Source organism: Ctenopharyngodon idella, chromosome 6, assembly GCF_019924925.1.
Source record: "Ctenopharyngodon idella isolate HZGC_01 chromosome 6, HZGC01, whole genome shotgun sequence".
In the NCBI taxonomy this organism is placed as follows: Eukaryota; Metazoa; Chordata; class Actinopteri; order Cypriniformes; family Xenocyprididae; genus Ctenopharyngodon; species Ctenopharyngodon idella.
The window spans coordinates 19,304,248-19,329,670 of NC_067225.1; the positions used below are offsets into that span (position 1 = coordinate 19,304,248).

At 37.3% G+C, this 25,423-nt stretch overlaps 2 protein-coding genes across 8 annotated transcripts in view; one reads left to right on the plus strand and one right to left on the minus strand.

Annotated features, from left to right (window-relative positions):
- Positions 1-1,928: 1,928 nt before the first annotated feature.
- cldn33b (claudin 33b) lies at positions 1,929-5,210 on the minus strand. 2 transcript variants are annotated; one of them, XM_051898252.1, is made up of 3 exons: positions 4,650-5,210; positions 4,320-4,356; positions 1,929-3,180 (listed from the first exon to the last, which is right to left on the minus strand). In XM_051898252.1, the coding sequence occupies exon 3, from the start codon at positions 2,905-2,907 to the stop codon at positions 2,242-2,244; it is 666 nt and encodes a 221-aa protein (XP_051754212.1). In that variant the 5' UTR covers positions 2,908-3,180; positions 4,320-4,356; positions 4,650-5,210; the 3' UTR covers positions 1,929-2,241. The 2 variants fall into 2 exon arrangements, with proteins under 2 accessions (XP_051754212.1, XP_051754211.1); XM_051898251.1 differs by having other exon boundaries at positions 4,320-4,359.
- Positions 5,211-6,428: 1,218 nt separating this feature from the next.
- wwc3 (WWC family member 3) overlaps positions 6,429-25,423 on the plus strand; it is a 54,272-nt gene continuing 35,277 nt past the window's right edge. For 5 of the 6 annotated variants that reach the window (XM_051896856.1, XM_051896857.1, XM_051896858.1 and 2 more), the window contains exon 1: positions 6,429-6,838. In XM_051896856.1, coding sequence (XP_051752816.1) covers positions 6,693-6,838 — 146 coding nt within the window. In that variant the 5' untranslated portion in view covers positions 6,429-6,692. The remainder of the gene's footprint in view (positions 6,839-25,423) is intronic. The other variant, XM_051896859.1, reaches the window with a different exon arrangement.

Below are 25,423 nucleotides of genomic sequence, written 5' to 3' on the forward strand. Positions count from 1 at the left end.
CACTTAATGTATATTTCTGACAATGGATACGCATTCTGGCTTTCCAATACTTTACAACAGCGATGATCCCAAAAAAAACACAGTCACTCTTTGTAAACTTTGTTCAGGAGGACTGCCGTATGCTCTAAGGCCCCATTTACACTAGTGCGTTTTCATTTTAAAATGGCGTTTTAAAATGAAAACCATCCTCGTCTACACTGACGTTTCCACAGCGTTTTTTTATAAACGATCTCCGTCTACACTACACATGTCACATGACCGTTCATGCACACTGGGCATGCGCATACAAGTGTAAACAGTTGCCTCTTGCGCATGTAGGTAGCTACAGTATTTAAAAAATGCTGAGTTTAACTGCACAATGGCTGCTAAAAATTACAACAAAGCTAGCAAACATTGCAGTTCAGTCTCCATGTTATTGTTTACACGGTCATCAAGGATACGCAGTGCGAATGTAGGCAGTCACACCATTGTTTTCAAAAGTCTCTGTTTTGGTCTGTTTACACTGAAACACAACCCCAGCATTTTTGAAACTAAACGGGTTCTGCAGCGTTTTCGAAAGTCTCCGTTTTCAAGGGTCGAAAACGCTGGAGTAGTGTAAACGACAGGCGTAACCGTAGAAGAAGTTATGCGTTTAAAAATGAAAATGCCCTAGTGTAAATGGGGCCTAATATGACGAGTCATTTACGCTGTCATACAACATCATGTGTGTGAGCATAGTGTGTGAGCGCAGGTGAGAACTAAACAGTACATGTTACAATCTCTGTTTAAACTAAACTCATTTAAGCCTTGCCAATTAAAACATTCAAGCGCAAGAAGACGCGAAAGAGAACTGTGTGCACTCATCCGAAGCACGCACACAGAAAGTCGCATCTCAGACAGCACACAAATAGTTAAATAAAAATTCACTTTCAAGTCTTACGCTTGAACGGACAAATTCACACAAAAATTATGTCAACATGCCCGTCTTGGTGAGTATCCTAGCAAACATATCGCCGGATATGTCTTAAGTGAACGTAAACAGTTGAGAAAGGAAACGCATGTGTATCAGTGTAAGTATTTTGGATGCGTGCATTATGTCTTAAAGTGACAGCAGCCTAATATTCCTGCTGTCTTTGTTTTTAAGGTTAATCAAACAACAAAAGACAAGGAAATCACTCACTGCTCTTGACTAAATAGCTTTTGTAACTTTAATAAGGATTAATCTTTATTTAATTTATACAGTGAAGGTTATATTCAATGTTATTTTACACTTGATTACAATTTCTGTACCTGAAAACTACCATTAGATACCTAAATAACCTGAAAAGCACTGTTTATTTTATTTGTATCTTTGCTCTGTTATATTTATTTGTGCTGTTGTTTGAAGTTTGATTATTTGTTCTTATTTTCCATATTTTTATTTGACAGTAGTCCTTTTTCCCTGAACATAGCACATACCGAACCGTACCAAAACCGTGACTCTAAAACTGTGATCAAAACCGTGAGTAATTTGAACCATTACATTACCTAACCTAACACTAGTACATTAATAAATACAAAATTATATTAATAAACTACATCACTACATTACTGAGTAGATTTCACTTCATCAAAATGTTACAATCGCCCCATATAGTGCATAATAAAATATTGTATGTATAAATTATGAATTCAGTCAGCATCTTATGTATTTCTTACTAAAGTAGACAGTATTCCAGATTAGCACCAGCTGGTTTCCAGGTGCTGTTTACTTGATCTCCAAACAATGAGTTACTTTTGCAAGTGGCATTGAGTACTACATGTACAGTGTACAAATGCACGCAGAAACAAGAAGACCAAAGTGACCAAAGTGTTATTGTTATGCTTTTCTGTACTAGATGTATAATATTGGAACTAAACAAATAGGTTGAGGACATACTTTCAAAATCATCTAAGACAATATTTGTGAATACATTTCCACAAAATGGGAAGAAAATTTTTATTATTGGCACTTGTTTCAATCACTATCTCTATTACATGAACTGAAACCATATTGGCAACCTTTTAATATTAAGACTTTACTGATGATAAGACATAATTAAACAGAAGGATAAATACATCATAATATTGCTTTACCTGTTTCATGGGTTTGATTGATGTATGCATTGAACTTAATTATAAACATTTTCCAGAGGGGAAAAAAATGATTAAAAGATCAATTCAAAAAGTTTTTCGTCCTGCCCCATCAACATTAACAGTCATTTCAGGACAGTGAGGATCATCTCAAACATACTCAGTGCGTTTTCTTGAACCATCGACAGTTCTGATGTCCGAACTTTGATGGTGATACGCCAGATGTGGTTCACTGTATCTTGAGTCAGAACAAGAGGCAAAAAACAGGACGGATGCCACAATGTCAAGAAATCCTGCAGCCCAGCCGATGAACAGCGCGTCCCCAAACTCTGAACGTGACACCACGTGAGGTGTGGTCTCATCGAAGAACTTCATAACAGTATCATGAGCGACGTAGGAAACGGGAGTGAGCACCAACAATCCAGCTATGCATAAAAACACAGCCGCCGTGATCTTCAAACCCCGCTTGGTCCGTCGTCCTTCCTCACTCTTACAGCAGTTGATCTGACTCATGGCAGGGATTGCGAGGAGCAGTCCGAGAAGACATGTGGCATCCGACAGGCACATCAGAATACGGGCCAACATCCAAGTAGGGTCGAGGCCTAGGATAGTGTCATAAGGGCTGCACTCCGTGCCAACCACCTCATTGAACACGCAGGACTCCCAAAGCCCTTGTTCCATGCTCTGCAAGGCAAATAGTTCAGTAGAAAGTGACAGCCACTGAGGCATGACGGTGGCCGCCAGGGAACAAAACCAGCCCCCCATCCCAATCAGCATCCCCAGAATTTCCAGAACAACATTGCAAGGGTTTGTCATGGTTACCTCTGACTACCGTGTCCCTCACGGGGTCCGACGGCCTTCGATTTTGGCTGGAACCTCAAGAACCTCCTCTCAATGAGAGAGGAATGGAGAGTATGAGAAGAACAAAAGTAGCACCTTGGATCCTGATACTGTACAGTTCTGCTGGCAGGTTCTTCACAGTCCGTCAGTCTTCAGTAAGAGGCACTCATCATCTGAGCACAGGAGGTAGAGGAGGTGTACACATGGGGAGAGAGGGCACTCAAACTTTAGGCCCTGCCCTCTAGGATCCTTTTTAGAGAGAGAGAAAGAGGGAGAGAGAGATTTTTATTCAGACCCCAGTCTGGCAGAAGGAGACCAAAGGCCACACGGGATGCCATTAAACTGTAGACAGGATGCCATTAAAATCCTGATTGTTGTCATTTTCAAGGGACAAACTGTTTTGATTTTACTACCTCATTAGTTTTTGTTTGTCTCTTTTCATTTGATTTCCCTGCTATCAGCAATAGCACTTGCCGTAGGGGTTGCCATGGGGGAAAAGAAAGATTTATAAAGGGAGGAAAGTTTTCACTGTTTATGGAGTTTTTTTTTTTTTTTAAGGAATGAATGGGTGAGAGATAAGCTCCACTAAGTGCCTGGCAGTCCATTCTTTGACGCACAGTAATTGCACAGCAAATGCAATGTGTACCTAGCAAGGATCTTTGATGCCTGCCGGCTATAAAAATTTTGGATTTATACAGTGAGGTCTGAAAGGAAAAAAATTAAAATATTTTTTCATTACAAATTATATTCTATGTAGAACAATTGGAGTGAGAAGTTGAATTAACAATGAACATCAATTTCAGAATTTATGTATGTGGATTGTCCCCCTTTTTGCGTTAATGAGCAGAACTCAAGACTCAAACTAATATGTTCCATAAGTTTGTACAAATTCTGATGATTAATTTCATTTATCCATGATTGGAGAATGACAGCAATCTGATTCAGTCTGACCGTTTGTACAGATCAGTATCACAAATCGACCTATTTGATGTCATAGAAATAGTGCAGAATCTTTCCTTTTAAGTAATTTATTTACATTTATGAATTTTGGCAGACACTTTTATGCAAATCAACTTTCATTGCATTCAGTCTAAATGTTTGGACAATATGTGTGTTCCCTGGGAATCGAACCCACTACCTTGTTAGTATTATGCTTCACCAGCTGAGCTACAGAAATATTAAACATTTTAATTTTGAGGTTTACATTAGATTTTCAGTATAGCTTTTTTTGGCCTTTAAAACGGTTCAAAGTGCAAAGTGGAGCAAGAAAATATCGTTTTGAGCTCCAAAGCCCTTCCAATATCACATGCAACATTTGTTTGTGTTAAATATTAAGCTATTAAAGGGATAGTTCACCCCAAAATGAAGTTTTGTCATCATTTACTCACCCTTAAGTGGTTCCAAACCTGAATGAGTTCCTTTCTTCTGCTGAACACAAAGAAGATATTTTAAAGAATGTTGGTAATCAAACAGTTGATGGTAGCCATTGACTTCCATAGTAAAAACTATGAACTATCCCTGTAGGGACTATCCCTTTAACATAGCCTTCATGTTTTGATATAAATGATCATCATCATCTTCATCTGTGGTTACTAACATAAATACAATTTCCAGTTGCAGTTAAGTTTTGTGCAATAAAGTGTTGTCATTGATATTCATGTACATCAAAGTACTTTCTTACTGTGCATAAAAATTTTTCAAGGAAATTTGAGTGTTACCTGAAATGTGAGACTGTCTCATTTGATCTGTCTTCTGCAGCATGTGGAATTGTGTTGAAATAGAAGTGTCCAGTGCACTTACAGAATGCCACGTATGGCAGTGGGAGGCTGAAGAACAAATCTGTGACGCGACACAGTGGCTCTCCACAAACACATAATTGGCTCTCAACAAACACATAATTACACACACATTTCAGACTTTGTCTGAAAATGATTTTGATTACAGTTAGTTAAGCAAATAAATACTTTCACTGTTAAGGATGAAAAATGAAAATTCTTTCATCATTTACTCACATTCACATCATTCCAAAACCATATGATTTTTCTCTATGATCGACCATGACAATCTGTGGTCACAATTCACTTATGAAAAACTTCTCCTTTGTGTCATACAGGTTTGGAACGATATGAGGGTGTATTAATTATGACATAATTGCTGTTTTTATGTGAACTATTCCTTTAAATGTCTGTAGAAGTTGATAAGGGATGTTGAGGTTATTATAATGATTATAATAGAGAAATGGAGCTCTAAAGCTACTTAGTGGTACTTACTGGTAATAAATGTAGGCTATTTCAATGGCCTCATGTCTTTTTTCTCTCTCTCTCTCTCTTCCTGATATTTTGTATATTGTTCAACAAAATATGTATTTATATTTTTAATGACCAATTTAAATTGGTTTGACAAAGTGTAGGCTGAGTAAACTACAGCATACAAGTGCATCAGTTTGTTACTTACCTTTTCAAAGTAGTGTAGCTCAATGTGTTTAAATGGAAATAGTATGATGAGAAATGGAAGCGGATGAGGAGGAGTAGGAAAACAAAAGTTAGATTTATTTTATCCTACAGGAAATAGTGTGATAAGAAAGGCGTTTCTAATAAATACACAAAGGTTTGATCTATGATGCCGCATTTAAGGCTAGATGATTAAAAAGATACAAACTGGGGACTACAATAATCAAATTAATTTTTTTTATATTAAAAATATGCAGAGGTTTCAAATGTGTATAAGGTGCTTACCAGTACAGTACGTCATGTGATTGAATACAGGCCTCAGAGTGTGGGAAAAAAAGAAAAAACAATGAAATGGGGAAAGATTATGTTCATACGACAAACAATAACAACAAAACAGAATACATAAAACACTTTGATTATACATTATTATAGATAGATACTCCCTGGAGTAAAAAAGTGTAAAATATAGGCCACACAAAATATAGGCTACAACACAGCTACAACTGTTGCTTCATGTAGAAAAAAGAGCTAAAGAAACTGGCTGTCATCTCTAGATGGCGCTCTTATACTAAAAATGGTAACTAATTCAAGCGCCTATGAAGCGTTTCATAGGCGCTTCGAGTTTCTGTGATAAGGGGTAAACGATATTATGTTTGAAAATGTTCAAACATAGATTGAAACAGTTTACCACTCTATCACGAAAGGAAATACGTTTGAAATTATGAATAGGCTGCTTTTTGAACTTAATTTACTCTAAGAAATTACAAGTCTAGTGCTCTAACTTTAACTAAATAAAATTAAAATAAAATTGGTCCAATGAGATAAACATTGCTTTGATAAATTATAGGTGTATTTATTAAAAAATCTTAAAAATAGCAAATCACAAAAATCACACCCATCACATGGGTCGGTATAAAAAAAAAAAAAAAACTGCCTCCACTTCCATCAACAACAATCCCAAAATCATACGAGTGCAACTATTGGCTTACTTTCATATACGTATGCATTTGGAGGCAGTGCTTATGCAAATACGCCTGCCCGAATATGGACAGTGTGGAATGAAAGATGGTAGATAGAGTCAAACATGGAGGACCGACACACAGAGTCATGAGAGCGCCGCAAAACTTTTTGGAAAAGGTGGATGCAGGACTGCCTGTGTCGATTTGACCCACGGTTGTTTCTTCGTCGTGAAGTTTTCTGTTTCCGAGAGTTGATGGGAGTTAAACATTTGTAATGCAGTAGAAAGTTGTGATATATTTGTTGTTGGAGTAAAGGCAGGGGGTCAGACCCCCCTACCGTCCCAGCAGCGCTATGCCGTGGGTGAGCAGCTGTAAGCGGAGAGAGAGCTCGGAGCTGCCGCTGCCCCCGGGCTGGGAGGAAGCCAGGGATTTTGATGGCAGAGTCTTTTACATTGACCACAACACTCGACAAACTTCATGGATCGACCCCAGAGACAGGTAAAAGTGACCGTGAGAGGTGCTGCATGCTTTATTGGCTGAAGTTTGATGATTGTTTGGTTGTAGAGGGCGGGGGCTCAGATTCAAGTGATGATTAAGAAGAGAGGGAAGTTGCACAGTTAGGAATGGAAGTGTTTTCATTCCACAGTCCAGAGCTGACACACTGTAACATGGCTGGTTGTTTATTCTTTCTATGTGCTTGTCATGCCAATTTACTGTCACGTTATGTGCAAATAATATGTTACGTTTCTGGATTGTCTATCAGTGACTATTCATCTGGTGGAAAAATCCAGTAAAATGGCTATTTAATCTTGTATTGTCGTGTCTGTATGAACTCCCTGGTCTGTTTGGTTAGGTTTGTATGAAACAGCATCGGGAAAGATAAGGCAACCTTGTTGAAGATGTTGTCCCTACTTTTAATGTTTAATGTTTGATGGTATTAAACAAGTCCCAAGTGTAATACTTGACAGTGCATGCCAGTTAGTGTTGGTTTAACAGTAGAACTCCAAGATTATTGCAAAATTAGGATTAAAGAAGATATGTGTAGAACTGTAAATGATTGTATTTCTACTGTGTGTGTATAGTGTGATTATAATTTATAAATATATAAATGTATAACAAAATGTTAAAACCATATAGTATATTAACTTGATATAAGTTTATAAATTAATTAACACTAATTGTAACCAGCTGAGTGATGACATTTTAATAAGCATCTTAAAATCTTCCCTCGTCACAAAATAATCAGTGTCAGTGAATACCATTTAAAAGACTATTTACAATAAATTTAATTCAGAATAGAAGTTAATCAGTGTTAATGACAAAAATTATGTGATATTAACTTGTTGCCTTAAGTGTGAAATAGATTTGATTATACTTAGATCCCCCATTATCATTGTCGACAATTTAGCAATTCTTGATTGTCAGGCAAATATAAAAGATACACATCGGCATTTGCCGCTTGTCACCCACATAATTTCCCTCATTAGTCATCTTGGCTAAATCTAGATAGCATGTAACATAGATCTATAGAGCCAGGAAAGAATGCTCTCTCTCTCTCTTTTAATTTTTACTTTAATCTTTGTAAAATCATTATAGAATTTGTGGTGGTCTCTTTTTAAATTTCTAAATTTAGAATATCAATTGAGAACAGTTTGCACCATTGCTTCTTTATTTCTAAGAAATAGTAGAAATGCAAATCACATACTGTATTTTATTACTATTTTAATTTAGTTATTAAAATCATATATTTTTCCCCTTTATTTTTTAAGTGGTCACATAATGTAAACTGTGTGCAAATGAAAGAGAGAATTGAACTGTAGTTCCAAGAGTTCCATGTGCAAATATGTATGGAATGCTAGTTGGGCCGCTGGGAAAGCAGTGTGGATGTGCTTTGTGAGGTCTGTATTTTCACCAGAAGAGAAACCAGCCTTTCAGCCTGACTCATTTAAACACAAGTTCACTAGAAGCCTTGTGTAAATTAAATAGAGGGGATTTGCTGCCTTGAGGGTAGTTAACATGGTTTCATCTTAATTTGTAGGGTCACTCATGTCAAAACAATGAGCAAGCAGATCACCACCTCAAAGGCAGTTCTGTCTTTTTATGACTCTCGTTGGATAGTGACATTGTGCTGAGAACAGAAATTCTGGATTACATTTTCACCACTAATGTGTACGTAATTTTATAATAATAATAATAACAATATATACTTTTTGCTGTATTTTGAGTCAAAATTTTAAAAATCAAACATTATTTTAGCCTCTAAAATGAGTGAATCTACTTTTGTTGTCATTAACATCACACCGCTGTCATAGTCATGAACACTCCCAACATCCCACACAAATTGAAAGTCTTTCACTTTTGCATTCATTGCTCTTGTGTTACGTTGTGTATATTTCATTTTCATTCAAAAGCATCTTTAATGGCCTCCTTCCACTTTTCCTATCCTTTTCAAGAGAAGGAAAGGAGTAGCTTGAAATGAATCAAGATAAGAAAAACCTGATCTGCTTGAAGGCTCCCCTCGACAAAGTCATGTGACATGCTTTTGTAATGTGAAGCTGATTAGACTCTGAGAAATCTCATATTTTCATGTCAGGAGAGCGGTAAGGAGTTATCCAGAAGATGTTGAGGTGGACATGTGAGGACAACACATTGAATTGGGGCGCTCATGTGGGCGACATGAGTTAAAGTTGGTCTCATGACATTCTTTCTCTTTTCCTCTCTCTCTTCTCAGCATTTTCTGTCATTGAGTCAGTATAAATGGCAAAATAGCTGAAAATAATACAAGAAGATCCACAATGGAACTTGTGAATCAAGCATCAAATTTATTAATGCGCTATATAGCCTCTGATTATGCCATATTTCTGCTTTTATTTGGCCTGTCTGTACCTAAACTAAATTTGTAGGTTTACAACTGTATTTTATTTAAATTTACATTACATTACAATCTGATTACATGTCTTCTCCATTGTGGACTTTATTGAATGCATCTCTGTCAAGATTGACTGTTCTCTCAGAACAGGTTAGTCTAGTCTGGGGGTCAATTTTGAAGACATTACATGCATTGTGTGTGTGTGTGTGTGTGTGTGTGTGTGTAACCCATATGTATGTATGTGTTTATTAATTTTGTGTGTGTGTGTGCGCACAGAAAACAGCCGCACGCGCAGAATCGAGTTCTCTTTCGCGTCTTCTTTGTGCACTCAAATGGTTTAAAATTGCTTGAATGTTTAAACTGACAGGACCTAAAACACGTTCAAATGATAAACTTTCAATGTATGATGGTCAAACTTTGCAATTAATCCGAGAATCTCGTGCGTTTTACATGGTGTCTGGTCCGTACGGATTAACGATCCCTATATTTGACATCGTACATCCTGCGATGTGACGCAGGCAATTTCAATGCTAAAATTATATATCGTGCAGCCCTAGTTGACATGCAAATACAGATTTACTGATGTTAAAAACATTAAGAATGGCAGAAAGTTAATTACCACCTAGTTTTTATATTGGGCTAATTTATAGAAAGAAAAAATATTTCTGACAAAGAAACTGAGTTGGTACTTCTTATCAGATATTGTTGTCTATTCCTCAGGCTCTTAATAAAGTACAGCCATTTCTTGTAACTTTTAAGGGCAAACAAGGCTATAGAGCATTAGGAATAGAATTCACTATGAAAACTGAAAGGTTTAGTTCACCCAAAAATGAAAATTCTCTCATTTATTACTCACCCTCATGCCGTTCCACACCCGTAAGACCTTCGTTAATCTTCAGAACACAAATTAAGATATTTTTGTTGAAATCCGATGACTCAGTGAGGCCTCCATAGCCAGCAATGACATTTCCTCTCTCAAGATCCATTAATGTACTAAAAACATTTAAATCAGTTCATGTGAGTACAGTGGTTCAATATTAATATTATAAAGCGACGAGAATATTTTTGGTGCACCAGAAAAACAAAATAATGACTTTTAGTGATGGCTGATTTCAAAATACTGCTTCAGGAAGCTTCGGAGCTATATAAGTTGTTATTTTGGTTTTTTTGGCACACCAAAAATATTCTCGTCGCTTTATAATATTAATATTGAACCACTGTACTCACATGAACTGATTTAAATATGTTTTTAGTACATTGATGGATCTTGAGTGAGGAAATGTCATTGCTGGCTATGCAGGCCTCACTGAGTCATCGGATTTCAACAAAAATTTCTAAGGAATCTTTCTAAAAGTATTCAGAGGAAACAAAGTTGATCATGGGCTTGATGTTTTACACCACCACCTTGTTTGAGCATCAACTGTGCTCCAATGAACATGAGTTTTCGGGTTTTCAGGCCCAGTGACAGCTTGTAGTGAAAATTGGAATCAGTGTGTGAATTCACTGCACAGTCACCTGGTAAACCACTGGAGCTCCTCTGTGAAACAGGGCCATCTTCCAGCACCTGCCCCTCACTCCCTAACTGCATGGTACCATTTAGTTCTCTTTTATATGGACAAATTGAAATTCTTCATTGAAATTCTTAAAGCACACAATGCTTCTTTGTGTTGTGGTGTTTGCTGGTAAGCAATCTATTAGGATGTATCTGTAAAGTTTTTATCATTCTTAGCTGGGTGTGACTTCCATCAAAAAAAGTGTGAAATATTATTCTGTGGTATTGCTTTTCTGTCATGGCTTGAAATTGTCACATGACTGCAATTTGAGCAGCAAACCTCACAGTGCTGAATGTGCAAAAAAGTCTTTGACATTTGTGAGAACATTAATATCTTTAATCTCAATAACGTAAAATATGTCTTTTTATACAATATTTTCAGTATTGTCTTCAGTGCTTTAGTTTACAAGAGGGGCTTTGCGGCAGGAAGGGCGCTTCACCTCGGCAAGACAATAGTCGGGTAAACAGCGAATATCGCCTGCGTCCGTTTGCCGTAAAGACTGTCCGCTGCGTGGTTTCCTAAGGTGACTCCCTAAGACTTCGCTCTCCTTCATCCACTTGCTCCAGCGTAGTTTCTGTGGGGAGGCTCTTGTGACTGTGGAATGAGTGCAATGTCAGGCATGCTTACACTAATGCCTGAGGGACTCTGCCCGTGATCGGCCCTAGACAAAGCTGCCCAATGGAGGCAGCAGTTCCCACGTGTCTTCCCTCCCTCCATCCCCAGGCCCCAGCGGCTCTCCCTTTATTCTTTACAGGCTCTGTTATGCAATGGCCACGGCCAGGCCTGCCGCTTGGCAAAGGGAAGCCTTTATACGTGGTCACAAAGCACACCAAATTCAATTATTCTGGAAAGTGGAAGCCGTGTTGCCAGCGCCAAAAGGTTATTCACATGAGCGCAAACCCCTCAGTGCTATTTTGCTTCCCTTGGTGTTTTCATTATGTCGGTTAAGGGAGGGCAAGTTTTTTTGTTAAAAGGGGGTTGGTGAACATGGCTTTTGTTTCATGTTTGTTTGGAAGGTTTCTTTACTGAATTGACAACAGTTTGTGTAGATACTGTGTACTTGATTTATTGTCATGGGCTGGCTCTATCCACCTTATTTTTCAGGTAAGAGCGGGTGCGGCCATTTGTAAATTTAATGTGTCTGGCTTCCGGACCGGTGTCATTCGCTTCCAGTTATTTTTAGCTGTACAAAACAGCTCGTTATGCTGCTTGATATTGCAAACTGGTATTTCTTACCATATTATTTAGGGCTGCAACAACTAATCGATAACTTTCATTATCGATTATTATCATCGATTAGTTGTGTCTGCCCACAGTGCATGGAAAATTTCCACCAGGCGCGTCAAATTACAGCACTGAATAATGCATTTCTATGGACAAAATAGTGAAGGATGAGCTGCTGTTACAAAGGTACGTGATTCAAGCTGCCCAAAACATGAGAATTCTTTATTTTAAGCTTCAAGCTAATGCATTAGCGTAATGTTTAACATGGCTTGCCCTGTCAGGCACTTTGACAGATGCATGTAATGCATGTGATCTGCTTCATCAGCGCAGAACTTTAATTTTACAGTTATATCCTATCTGTAAGTGTTACTAAATTCATGTATTTTCATTTTGCATGAAGGCTCGTCCTGACAGTCTGCGTTAAAATTCAAACTTTACTGACTGAATGCCAGTCCGCGCATGCGCGTCAATCAGAGAGGGAGACAATTAAAATTAAGTGCAAAAATACTCATTTTGCTGAAATATCTGTTGTTGGATGTTAAATTTAGGTTTAAAAGTCAATGTAATTCAAGTATTTTATGAGAGTGGTAACTGTGAAGGGATAACTGCACATTTGTTTTTTGTTTGAAGGACAGCATTGGGCGGGATGTGGAATAGTATGTTTTGTCAATAAAATAAAAATGATATTTTTTTTTTTTATACAATTAATCGAAGAATCGCCCAACTAATCGATTATCAAAATAATTGTTAGTCGCAGCCCTAATATTATTTTAATGTATTTTTTAATTAGTGCTGGGAAGTATACCGGTTCATATGGTATACCGGTTTCAATTTCGAGACCGATATGTATTTTTATATGTAGAGCCATATGATTTCCGCGATGCAGAAAACAAGGATGAAATCACGGAATCCAGTGACAAATAGAACTTACTGTATAAAGTGGAACGTCACAGAATTTGGCAATTTTTGGATGAATAAATCAAAAGTCGGGCTGTACAATGAATCAGATATCGATACGGACTAGTGTCTGTGAATATTAAAGCTAAAAAAGACTGCTATTGAAATTTGAAGTCTGTATGAATGAGCGCCGCATTTTCGTCTAGTAGGCCTACTACACATACTGAAGCACGCGTGACGCTCGCTATGATTTCAGTAGCCCTGTCCCAAATGGCACCCTAAACCCTCACGGTCTTCCTCTGAGTCCGCACTTTCACGACGTAATGCCGCTTTGACTGCCGGGTAAAGTCCCCTGCGTAGCTCACAGGCTTGCGGGCTCAGCAGAAGTGCGCATCGAGGGCGCATAGCAGCCGCAAAGGGGGCGCTCACGAGACACGCGCACGCAGCGGCCATTGTAAGTCCACAAGACCGAAAGTGTGCCATTTGGGACAGGGCCAGTGTCTGCTGTCCTACTCACTATACATGAACTTCATCTGCAGAGCTGCTCTTAGGGTCGCTTTATGAACATTTCACCGTTTAATTTGTAAAGCTATTGGCGTTTGTCATATCATATACACAGGAAGTCAAAGGTCTTCACGACCCTGTCAAAATAAAAGTTCGGTATAACTTGAAATAAAAGAAATATACTATTGAACAATCGAGTATACTTTAATTAATAGAGATAATAATAATAATAATAATAATAAACACAGTTTATTAAAACACAAACTCAAAGGGTCTTCATTGAAATGACAGAAATTGCACAGTAAAAATGTAGCCTACTTATTAATATTATTAATTTAATTAAATAATTAAATTATTTGATTACATTTTAAACTAAATTGTTAGCTTTATGAACTGATTTGATTACAATTAATTTTTAATTGTCCTTACAATGTTTATATAATATGTTCCCTGTACTCCTGACAGTAAAATAGGCCAAAATAAAAGTCCAGTGCAAAAAAACGTGACATACCGTGAAACCGCCAGAATCTTAAAAAAAACGTGATAGAGATTTTTGGTCAAACCGCCCAGCATTATTTTTAAGTGCAAACATTTTTACAGTTTACTGCACTTTGATATTCTTCTCGTTATTTCCCTATAGCGGCTAATAAATCGGAAGTCTCACACATTCACAGAAAACACCTTACTTCCGCGTTGAAAAATAAGGTTGATATGATGATAGATTACAAACACATCCTTGTAAAGGCAATAGGGTTCAAGCATCTTTTTTTGGACTACAATCTATTTTTTAGGTTCCAAAATTATTCTTAAGAACTCACACTAAATAGTAAAATTTACTATTTCATTATGTTTAGTTCTACTGTTTTTGCTATTTAATTTTCAGTGAATTGCCAATGACAGACACGCTTTTTGGATGTATGGAGTTCAGCTAAAAAAAAAACGAGATCCCTGAGTTTTGAACAATTCCATTGCACCCTGTCTAAAAGTTTTGAACACAGGAGAATGTCCTATGTGAACTGCTTTTTATTGGAGGTCAACCGATAGTGGATTTTACTGATGACGATAACTAGGTTGGACAGCACTGGCCGATAACAGATTAATCAACCGATAGTTTTTAAATTGGGTACTGAATGAAAACAAACATAACACTTCAAGAAAATAGTTCTGAACTTTATTACAAAAAAACAGCATTGAACCATGAAAATGTATTGTAATTTTTAAATGAAATAAACAGGCCTATATAAATATGAATCTTTATATGAAGCATACAGGCTATATTAAAGCCAAAGAAAGACAAACATTTTGCTGAAAAATGCACAATATTCCAGCCTAGGGTGAACTTAGTCATTATGCACTTTAACAACAATTTGGGACAAATATTATGTAATTTAATGGAAAACTATGTGAGTGGCACTCTGTGGCACGGCAAGATTTTGAACAGTCGTAGCTGGGTGAAATCGGATGCGTTTCTGATGTGTTTAAATGTTTCTGTTGGCTGCATGAACATTTGCTTTCTCACATCCCTAGCTTTAAACATGCAACCTTGCTAGCTAACTTATGCATAAAAGTGACCAGCTGGATATAAATAATCAATGCAAATAGATGGTAACAATTTTGACATTAAACATTTGAGTCGGACTTGCGTGTATTTTTGTCATGTTTAACCACTTGTGGTACTAATGTTATCGTCCTCTCAGCCTTAACAGCAAACATACTTCTGTTGTTTCTCTACTAATGCAGCATCTTGTCAACAAATTAATTACTTTATAATGATATGAAAACACGTATGGTAGTGTACTGTATACGTACCGTTGTGTGTTTTAAATCTGCATCTGAAGTGTACCGCTCTGTGCAGTGTACAGTCTCACTTGTCAAAAAAACAAACTTCACGAGGGCAGAACCTGATTTTACCAAGTGCAACATGTTCCTGGATCAACATCTTTGTTGATCCTGGAACAACATTCAAATCAAACAGATCAGATTTTAGGGACACGTTTACAGTTTGTCAAGTTTAAGCTTACAGACAGGGTTAGGTGCTGCTACATCAGTGTTATTCACCTATAATTTTCCCCTCTGATTTTAGGGATAAGTTATGGGTAGGGGTAGGGTTAGGTTTAGGGGTAGGGATATGGTTAGGATAAAATTTTCGGACAGGAATGTTGTTCCAGGAACACGTCTAGGGCCCTGTTTACACTTGGTATTAAGACACATTTTCGTCGATCGGATCACAAGTAGACGACACTAAATATAGGTGTAAACAGTGTCTAAAACGTTTTGAGCTTGTCCGCTTTCAATCAGTTATTCGTAGTGCTTTCGTAGTGTAGACGCTTGTGGTCGAATCCGTTCGAACAGCCACAAAAGACCGCCTACTCTCCGCCTATACTGATTTAATGCGTAAACATTGTGGGACGCACACTAGCCAGACTGGATTTAAACTTTGCAGACTGAAGACTACAGCTGCACGATTCTGGTTAAATTGAGACTCATGATTTTTTTTGTTTCAAACAGAGATCACGATTCTCCCATGATTCTGAACCGACAACTGAACAAAATAACATGCAATTTAGAGGTTCTGACAAAATGTTAATTGCTGCAGTCTATTTGAAATGTTTAATTAATCTGAATTAATTATTTTAAAAAAAAAAACTTGAATGAATGATTCAATGACTCACTCATAAACACTTCACTTGTTTCATTACGGGATGAATCAGTGTTTTTGAACGAACCTCTTGAATGAATGATTCAATGACGAATACATCTTTTAACAGTCACTTGTCACCAGCTGGTGGCGTAACGATGTAATCGATACATTCGGTATTTGAAGAGTAGATCATTGTCATTTAGGAATGAGATCGCTTGGGTGTTTGAATCGAGTTCGCGATCTTTTAACGATTAATCGTGCAGCTCTACTGGAGACCCAAGTTTGGTTTGAAGACAAAAAAAACATACCAAGCATAATATTCTCTCATTACTGATTTCTAACATGCACTCACCCCGTTCGCCATGGTCTTGCGGCTGTCAGAGCAGAAACGGAAGCTGCTGCTCTCCGTGTGTTTTCCGTTGTCTCCTTTCGCATTCATATGTACATTTTTGCAAGCTTATTTTGTCCATGAGATCAAAACATCTGAAAAAAGCCCATACATTTACCCTCCCATAGACCCTCTCCTCGAAGAAATCAGGACAGAAGTGGTCAAAAGTGGACAAAATAGACGGATTAAAAAAAAAAAGTCCCTCGTCAACTTGTGATACGATCTAACAAAATGCACCTTAATACCAGGTGTAATCAGGGCCTAACTCGCCAAAGTCAGGACGTAAAGTCAATCGGACAACCTCTACTGTTTATAGTTGAAATCTCATCTCCAGTTTTGTATTTAATTTGAATCTGTATAGTCTTAATTCAAACTAGCGTATAATAAGTGCAAGCAGACGGTATCCATAAGTGTAGCATGACATTTGAGCTTGGGGGGCAAACCAAGTCAGTCGATTTGGTCAGTCACACTTTTAAATACATTTTAGCTTTTCTATAGTAAACTTACAAAATTCACACTCCATGTACCATTCAAGTGGTTTTACTGATTACATAGAGCAGCAGCAACCGCAAGGTTGTCATCAACCACATACATCGCACGCAAATTACGCTACATGTATTTTTGCAGGGCTAGCAATAAGCACGTTAAAAATAATGCACTATAAACATGTTTGTTAACAGAATCTCAAAGTAGGCTTTTATTAAGCAAATCAAGGAGTGAATTACTCACCCACTGCTTTAAAGCAGATATCTGTTGGGCATGATTAAAGTTAAACGCACAATAGCAGGCACACAAACACTTCATATTTATTAAATCTTACTAAAAATGGCAGATTAAGCAGTTTATATACTAAAATCTACATTTTTAAATTTTGTTCTGTTTAAATTAAGTAACATTTTCATGTAAATGGTCCTCTTCCTGAAATAAAGGCAAGAGCCGTTAGCCTTCTATAACAGAGCGTCCTGCGGATCACCTTTACGTGATTGTCCGGGTCCAGAGTTATCAAGCATGACATCAGCTTCACCTGACTTTATTTTGGTTAGGTCCAGGTTCCTCTGTAGTTGTTGTACGTTGTAAAAAAACAAAACAAAAAAAAACAGCTGACTATCCCCATTCATGCCACACTACAGGCAAGCAGTATATACCATAGGCTATTATCCGCCAAAATGCAGATTCGTCATGCGACAACTTCTTACGCAAATAAGATTGGGGGGGCATTAGTAAGTTTGATTTATTTACATTTATTTACAAAATAGCAATTGAAAATGTATTAAAATAACTAGATTATATGCATATTTACTTTTGAGTTGAAAATATTATTAAGGGGGATGGCAGGGGATCACAATCCCAAGAATGACAACGTCTGGTTTAGAGTAATATCCATCAAATTGGATTCCTACCTTAATTTATTAATTAATTTTAGTAAAGGTAGACACTATATTTAATTTGATGTTAACTTGTTTCCAGTAAACAGAAAATACCAGACACTATGGGTTGTTAAAAATACATAATAGTAAAATGATTTTTCCATTGCATTTACTGATTCAGGGGGTTGAGCTGTGAGTGAGAGTATCATCTGATTCCTGTTGTCACACTGCTCACACATGTGTCAGCGGTGTAGCTTTTGGTCAAGGCTGCACGTCCTGTTGTTTATGGCATATTTTTAGGACAGTTTGTTCTGTCGCTAGTATCAGATCCATTTCAGAAAAGTTTTAGCACAATACGGGTACACATTAGACTTCATTTTCAACCAGTAAGAGTTGTGAATTTTATTTTCAGAGCAATCCGGAAATCAGTGTGACATCTGTGATATCGACCACACAGTATTTCAGCGGGTAAGCTAGTCTTCCAGAGGAAGGATTTTCCTATTAAAAGCCTAAAATTGAAAACTGTTAGACCAGACCTCAGCGTCATTCTCATTTTTAAGCATGCCAGGTGCATTCGGTCACATACAGGTTATGCCGATCATGTCTGGAATGCTAGCTTAGCAGGATGTACCAAACTTGTCAGGGCCGTTTACCAAGGAATTTTAATGCATGGCTGTCTGAAGATCATCAAGTGTCAAAAAAAATCAAATTCACCACACTTTACCCCAGACTCATATCACAGACACATTCAACCTCAAGGAACTTTTGAGAAATTATTCAAGCTTTTTTTTTTTTTTTTTTAATCATTACTCTAATTTGCTGTACGTCATGTTGGAGCAATATCAGATGTTTCTGATTATTTTATCAGCTCCTGCATTTATGAAAAACAAACGGTCCTCTAAGAGATGCACCAGTCGACCGGCCATAAATTGGAACCAGCTGGATTTTGCTCCAAACACACAATCGGCAACTCGCTGTTTTTTTTTTTTTTTGGTTTTTTTTTTTTTTTGGCCAATCTTTGAACATAAACTGAATTGCAATAACTTTCCAAATTTTATTAGTGTAGAATTATTACAAAGTCTGTAAACATGACATTAACAAAGGCCAAAGACGGGACATGCTGAATATGGATGCAAAGAGGAGAGGAGAGCGCAGATGCGCCAGCAGAGAAAATACTGTACCAGACACAGCAAGCTCACTGTTCGTGATGCTCAAAATATTGGAAGAAAATATAAATATTGAATTGAGGGTGAGGGTTTAAATGAATGTGTCTCTGAAGAGAACTGACTGTCAGAAAAGTTTTAATGGCATTTTCTCCTCTTACCTCCATATAATGCCTATTAAAGTAGTCTTTATAAGCGTAGCGCTGCTTTGTTTATAGGAAGAAACCAAGAAAACGCTATATTGCTGCTGTTCCATAAGCGCCACCTACTGGCATAGAGTGAATTTGCATTTTCATTTATTCCTTCTGCTGTTTTTGTTACATACAGCCTGCAGGTGTTTTATGTAGCATAATTTCACAACGCTAAAGTCAAACCATTCTGTTTTTGCTTAAAACTTATCTTAAATCTTAAAATTATGCAATCCAGATTGATTAAAATGCAGTGATTGCCTCTAATTTCAAAAGGTTTGGCCTAGAGGTCTGCATTCCCGCGGCTCTCCCGATAGATTTCTTGCTGCGCGGGATTAAATTTTGAATGAAAGGCGGATTGCAGTCGGTAACTATAGTGTACATTAGGCGGGAGCGAGCAGTCTGACAATAACCCGGTCGCTCCCGAGATGCTTTGACATCAGCGCATCTGTGCTTGAACTTGAAGTGGGGGTGGGGGTAAATTTATTTATGCAGAATGTATATTTTCTCTTATTTTATTTTGTTGTGAAATATGACATCCTTTTAAACTTTCAATTTTCCTTAGCTCTTTGTACAATCTTCCCTGTCTATCATTGTCTCACTGTGAAAGTGATAGCAGGGATGGGTGTCTAAATGTGTCAGAATGGATGTTCTTCAGCAGAGCTACTTATAGTCAGCCTATTTCTATAAGATGCTGTATATAATAATAGGAGGAGACGTCTGTCCTGTCTTATGCGCTCAGCTGCCTGGACATAAATGAACAACATAAATGAAATTCCTCACAGTTTTGATATAGTCTTTTAAAATGAGAATGCAATTTTTAGATTGACACTTGTGGATCCCAACATATACATAGCTCAAACGCTTATGCTGTTATGGTATCAGGATTAGCTTGGCCATATTTTTTAAGAATTGATGGGCCGCCGATGTCGGTGTATGTTATATTAATTTTTAAAATTTTAGTAGATTTCCTAATGTTATTTTATTGTGTTTTTTAGTGTAATTCAGATGCTTTTTGCCTTTATTTTAGTGAGTACCCTAGTGATGGTGTTGTTGATATATACCCTTTGGAAGCATGTAGAATACCTAGTGAGGTTGCATGAGACATAATTTAGCAGTGTCTAAGCAATTTCATTTCTCTTAAAAACCTTTGGTTTGTAGAGTGGTGTCATGTTTTAACAATAGAATATCTCTAGTGGTAAGCAAGCCATTAAACAATTAAACGTAAAACCGCAGAGGAGAGGCCGCGCTGTGCCATGGCGACAAGTTGTCTAAACGAAGGCTGCGAATTAATTAAGCCAATAAAAGGCCCCCATAAAGTTATACAGAGCTGATCAGCCCACATAAAAGGTGACATCTGTAACAGCAGCTTGCAAATGAAAATGCTTCTTAAAACATATGGTTGCCAAAACAAAAGTTCTGCCACTGAATTTTGCGGAACCAAGAAAGAAGTGCTTGGAGCTCCAGAAGCATTAAAACTCTGCCACCAGGCTACTATAATTAAGTTTATTTGGGTATATTATTTTTAGAGAAACACATTCTTGACGAGGAATGCAGAGCCTGTTGTTTGGGAGCATCTTAATTTGCAGGCGGAATGCTGGACTGGCCCTTTGTTGTCAGGAACAGCTCAAGCTGAAGAAGCGACAGGGTGGATGTCCAGACGAGGCCTGGACCAACGGCCCATACTCCAGTTACACATGCCTTTCCCACCAGGGAAAAGTGTGTCGTTCTGGATGGAAATATCTACTGGGAAACATCAGGGAGATGGCAAAGTGGAGAGAAGATGATTATAGAATTTGCAAATGTCTGACACTTGTGTGTCTTGTGCTAAATTGCTTTTGATTTGTAATTTTGGCCTGCACACTCAGAGTGCATCTTTGACATTCCTTGTAGGAGGATTCCGGAGTAAAACTACTCCCTGAAGAGAGGACAATCCCAAAAAGTATACCCCATAAAGTTGTTTTAATTTTAAAAGCATTCAGAATATGACCGAGGACATGTTTACTTCTAAAGCCAAATGATTTCCTCTTGAAGACTGATGAAGTAACTAGCTGGACTTTTAAAATAAGATTTTAAGTGGTGGAATTGTCATAGTACTCCAGTTTGTGCTACATAAATGGCCTTGACATTTATTCTCTGTTTGGTTAAAAAGTTGGGACACATTGCATTGCTCCGAGTGTATTTGAGAAATTCCCAAGTCTTAAAATAACCCATGGCCCCGTAACTCTTTTTCTTTCTGCCGATGACGGGTTTTGGGATTCAGCCCGCTAAACACTCCGAGACCTCTCCTTCTGGCAGAGCTGCTTTCCTCTCTGGAAGAAAAGGCGTGGTATGGGAAGATTAGCTCTCTCAGAGCACAGAGGGTCTCTCAGGAACTGAAACAAAACACTCGCTTGAGAAACTCGCGAGTAACTTCAGTGCTGAATAAAGTCTGAGGGCAGAAGCGTGTTGATGAATGTTCTCTGCCAGTATATAAAATATTTAGCATATTGTTGCTCAGGCCTGTGCTTTTGTTGGTGGCGCGACAAAATATCCGCATTCAATATTGGTGCCTTAAAATGTTTGTATGGCGTACAATGGAGTAAGCAGTGGTGTTTATTCATGTTCATTCATTATTGATTAATTCAGTGATTCATTATGAAAAATGTATGTGTATGCAGATTTCAGAGCTCAGCTTTTGGGATCTGGTATTCTTTTGTTTTTGAAAGCACTGCAGAAGGAAACTGACCCTAGGTTCCTGGTGAGAATGCAGGGTGGTCCTATTTCCTGTCAGAGGTCCGCGTCTCGCATTATGTCCAATGTTAGAGTTTGTGTGAGAATCTCAACTACATAGTGCATGTTTTTCTTCTGTCCTTGGGAGAGTTCGATAAACCTAGCAGGAGACCTGCTGTAAAGCTGTAGTTCGGGTTTAGGAAATGGACATCATGCTTGTGTATGTAGTGTTTCCTGCTGTGTTGTATTGTGGGAAGTGAGTTGCCTGTGGTTGTGAGTCTTGGTTGTGGGCCTTTAAGGCTAGCCCATTAAAGCCAATGCTCTGAATTGTTTACAGTCCTTGAATGTGAATATGTAGTTTTGTCTTAAATTACTGGAAGACCTAATATTTGTTTATAATATTTAACCTGTATAATTCTACAAGGCTCTGTCTATATGTATAAAGCTGTTTTACATGGTATGCAGTAACCACATGTTCCCAGTTCATAAAAAGGCTGCCATTTATAAGATCTTACAAGTGATTTTAAAAGCCTATGTTACTCCTGTGCATCTAAATATTATCATAATTGAAAATATTCCTTACGTATTTAAATTTTTTACATTAGTTAATTGTAGGGATGCACCGATATGAAAATTTTGTTAGCTGGTTAATTAACTCAATGACACGCATCCTATATGAGATTAATCAGATATTTATACATCATAACATATAAAACTTAATATCTGCACAATATGATGCGAATGTTTTTATTAGAATTTTATGTAGTCTATATGAAAGACTTGTGCTGCACATGTTGCACTTAACTGTATTTTCCTTTTTGAGTGATTTCAAAGATATTTCAAGCAATTCAAAACCATCATGGCGAACAGAGCGCATCTGAAGTGTCTCAGCTGAACGAAATAATCCGTTTATCTGCTCTAACATATCGGCCAAATTTTTCGTATCGGGCTGGTTGGTATGATGATGTATATTGTTACCACGGTATAAAATGTCTATCTTAAGAAATTTTGCTATATTGTGTATATCGCGGTATGTAAATATATAGCACTATTGACATTTCAGAGTGATGAATTGCATGAATGAGAATATAAAGAGTGGGACGTGTTTGATGTTTTGTCAATTTCAAAATTCCCATGGTGTGGAGTATTCATGTAAAAACAGCCGGTTATGTCTCATGTGAAGGCAAACAGTTTGGGGTAAACCGGATGTGTATCAGTATAATGGATCTGTGCATTTGGTCTTAAATGACAGCAGCCTAATATACCTATCTGCTGCTCTGTGTCATTAATGTGAATCAAACAAAAGAGAAAGTAACTTACTGCTCTTGACTGAATAACTTTTTTTTAGCTTTAATATGAATGAATTTATATTTAATTCATACAGTGAAGACTGCAATATTTTATTTTTACAATTAATTATTAAATTTCTGTACTAATTCTAACTACATGTTAAATAAACCTGTTGTACCTGAAAAACTTAATTTAATTCATATTTTTGCTATATTGTATTTGTCCTATTGTTTTGATTCTTTTTATCTTATTTTTAACAACAGAAATGAGATAAAATAACACAAAATAACTAAATTGTGATATATCATCATGAAATAAAATTTCTTATATCCTGAAATAAGAATTTGGTCATATCGCCCACCCCTAGGGTCCATAATGATAACATTAAAAATAAGCATATATTGGCCGATGTATCATGCATCCCTAGTTAATTGTTGTGCTTACAATGGTTTAAATAAAACTTGGCTGTCTATGCAGTAAAACCGTGGAAATGTATTTAAAATCAGCACTACACTCTGTAGTTGTAGCCGTTAAAATTCCACCAGCAAAATAATGAATTTTGCATCATCCAGTGACTTTTGACAGCTTGAGGGCTTTTGTTAAAACTACAGACTGAACTTCTGCACTTTTGTATTCCAAATAACAAATGTACAAAATGTTGTATAACAAATACAATGATATCTGGGTACAGGTAGCACAGAGAAAGAGTACACGATGTTCATTTACATATACTACTGACATTGTAACAATACAAAGCAGGTAAAAAATTGGTTAACTTAAATGCATTTGAAATGTTATGACATGGCAAACTCGGAAGTTTTACTTTGTTGTTCATTCTGTTACTCATTCTTTACAAACTGTGATTTGTGTAATGTTGTTTGATGTTAAAATACTTCTTCCGTCCAAGTTCATGTGCAGAGATGGCTATAAACAAGCCATTTGTTTGTTGACCTCTAAGGCCAAGTGCACACTACAAGACTCAAGCTTGTTGCCTTTGATGTTTTGAGTCTCATCACAGTGCTCTTCTGTTGTGCTAGTAGTCCTGCACTATCACAGATATCAAATCTGTGATTTGTTTCATGATTTTCACTTGCTAGACTCGTATTAAAGGAGGGACTTGAGTCATATCCAGAGAACAGAATATTCTCATCCCCCTTTACACCTGGCATTAAACATGCATTTAGTTTTGTATCCAAATAGTATCTGCATCATTTTAGACACTTACGCATTACGTTATTGGATAATTCCAAATGCTTTCTGTCATTTCTTGCACCAACCAGCCCCCCCCCCCCCCTTTTTTTTTTTCTTTTTTCTTTTTTTTTTTAACAATCACTGCAGTAGGGTTGTCATTAAGGATGCTAATAGGCATTAGAAGTGAAGAAAAACTTTTTTAAAGTGCATTCTTTGAGGAGGGAAGTGTATTTCAGTAAAATAATTTATTCAATATCAGATATTGCATTTAAACCTTCATTACATGTAGTCCGTCCCAGACCACTTCGAAATGTGCCTTCAGTGAGCCGATCACAATAAATATTGGGTGCATTTACACTTAGTTTTTAACTATTTTCCCGCCATTGACGGAATTTTACATAATTTATGACACAACAGCGCTTCCCCACCATTGACGGAATTTTCCTGCAATCCATGTTTTCACTGTTATACAGTAGGGGGAGCTATTACACATCTTCTGAAAGAGTACAGAATCTCCGGATCAAAACACAGGTGAAGAAGAAGCAGAACAAGCGATAGGCCCTGTCCCAAATGGCACACTTCATGTGCATTTTCGGGCTTGTGGACTTACAATGGCCGCTGCGTGCGTGTGTTCGTTAAGTCCACAAGACCGTAGGGTGTCCCATTCATCATTTAAGCTTAAAGAAGGGTGCTCGTGAGCGCCCCCTTTGCGGCTGCTATGTGCCCTCGATGCGCACTTCTGCTGAGCCCGCAAGACTGTGAGCTACGCAGGGGACTTTACCCGGCAGTCAAAGCGGCATTACGTCGTGAAAGTGCGGACTCGGAGGAAGAAAAATGTGATTTTCTCAGCTTTTTGTTGAGACTGTTGCTTTTTTATGAAAATTACCCACATTCAAGTGTTGATAAAAAATAATGCATGAAACTAGAATAAAATGTTTTTTGTTTTTTGAGACTCTGTTATTTCTTTTGATATATTGTATATTCAGATTTTCATACAACAAAATATTCTGGGCGCCATGAAATTTTTGGGAAAATGATCAAAAATGCTGGTGCTGGCTGGCAACTTTTTTTTTTTTAAAACACGTTAGCGGGGAAA

Excerpts from the sequence above, each read along its gene's own strand:
- cldn33b (XM_051898252.1), bottom strand. The coding sequence starts at position 2,907 with ATGACAAACCCTTGCAATGTTGTTCTGGAAATTCTGGGGATGCTGATT.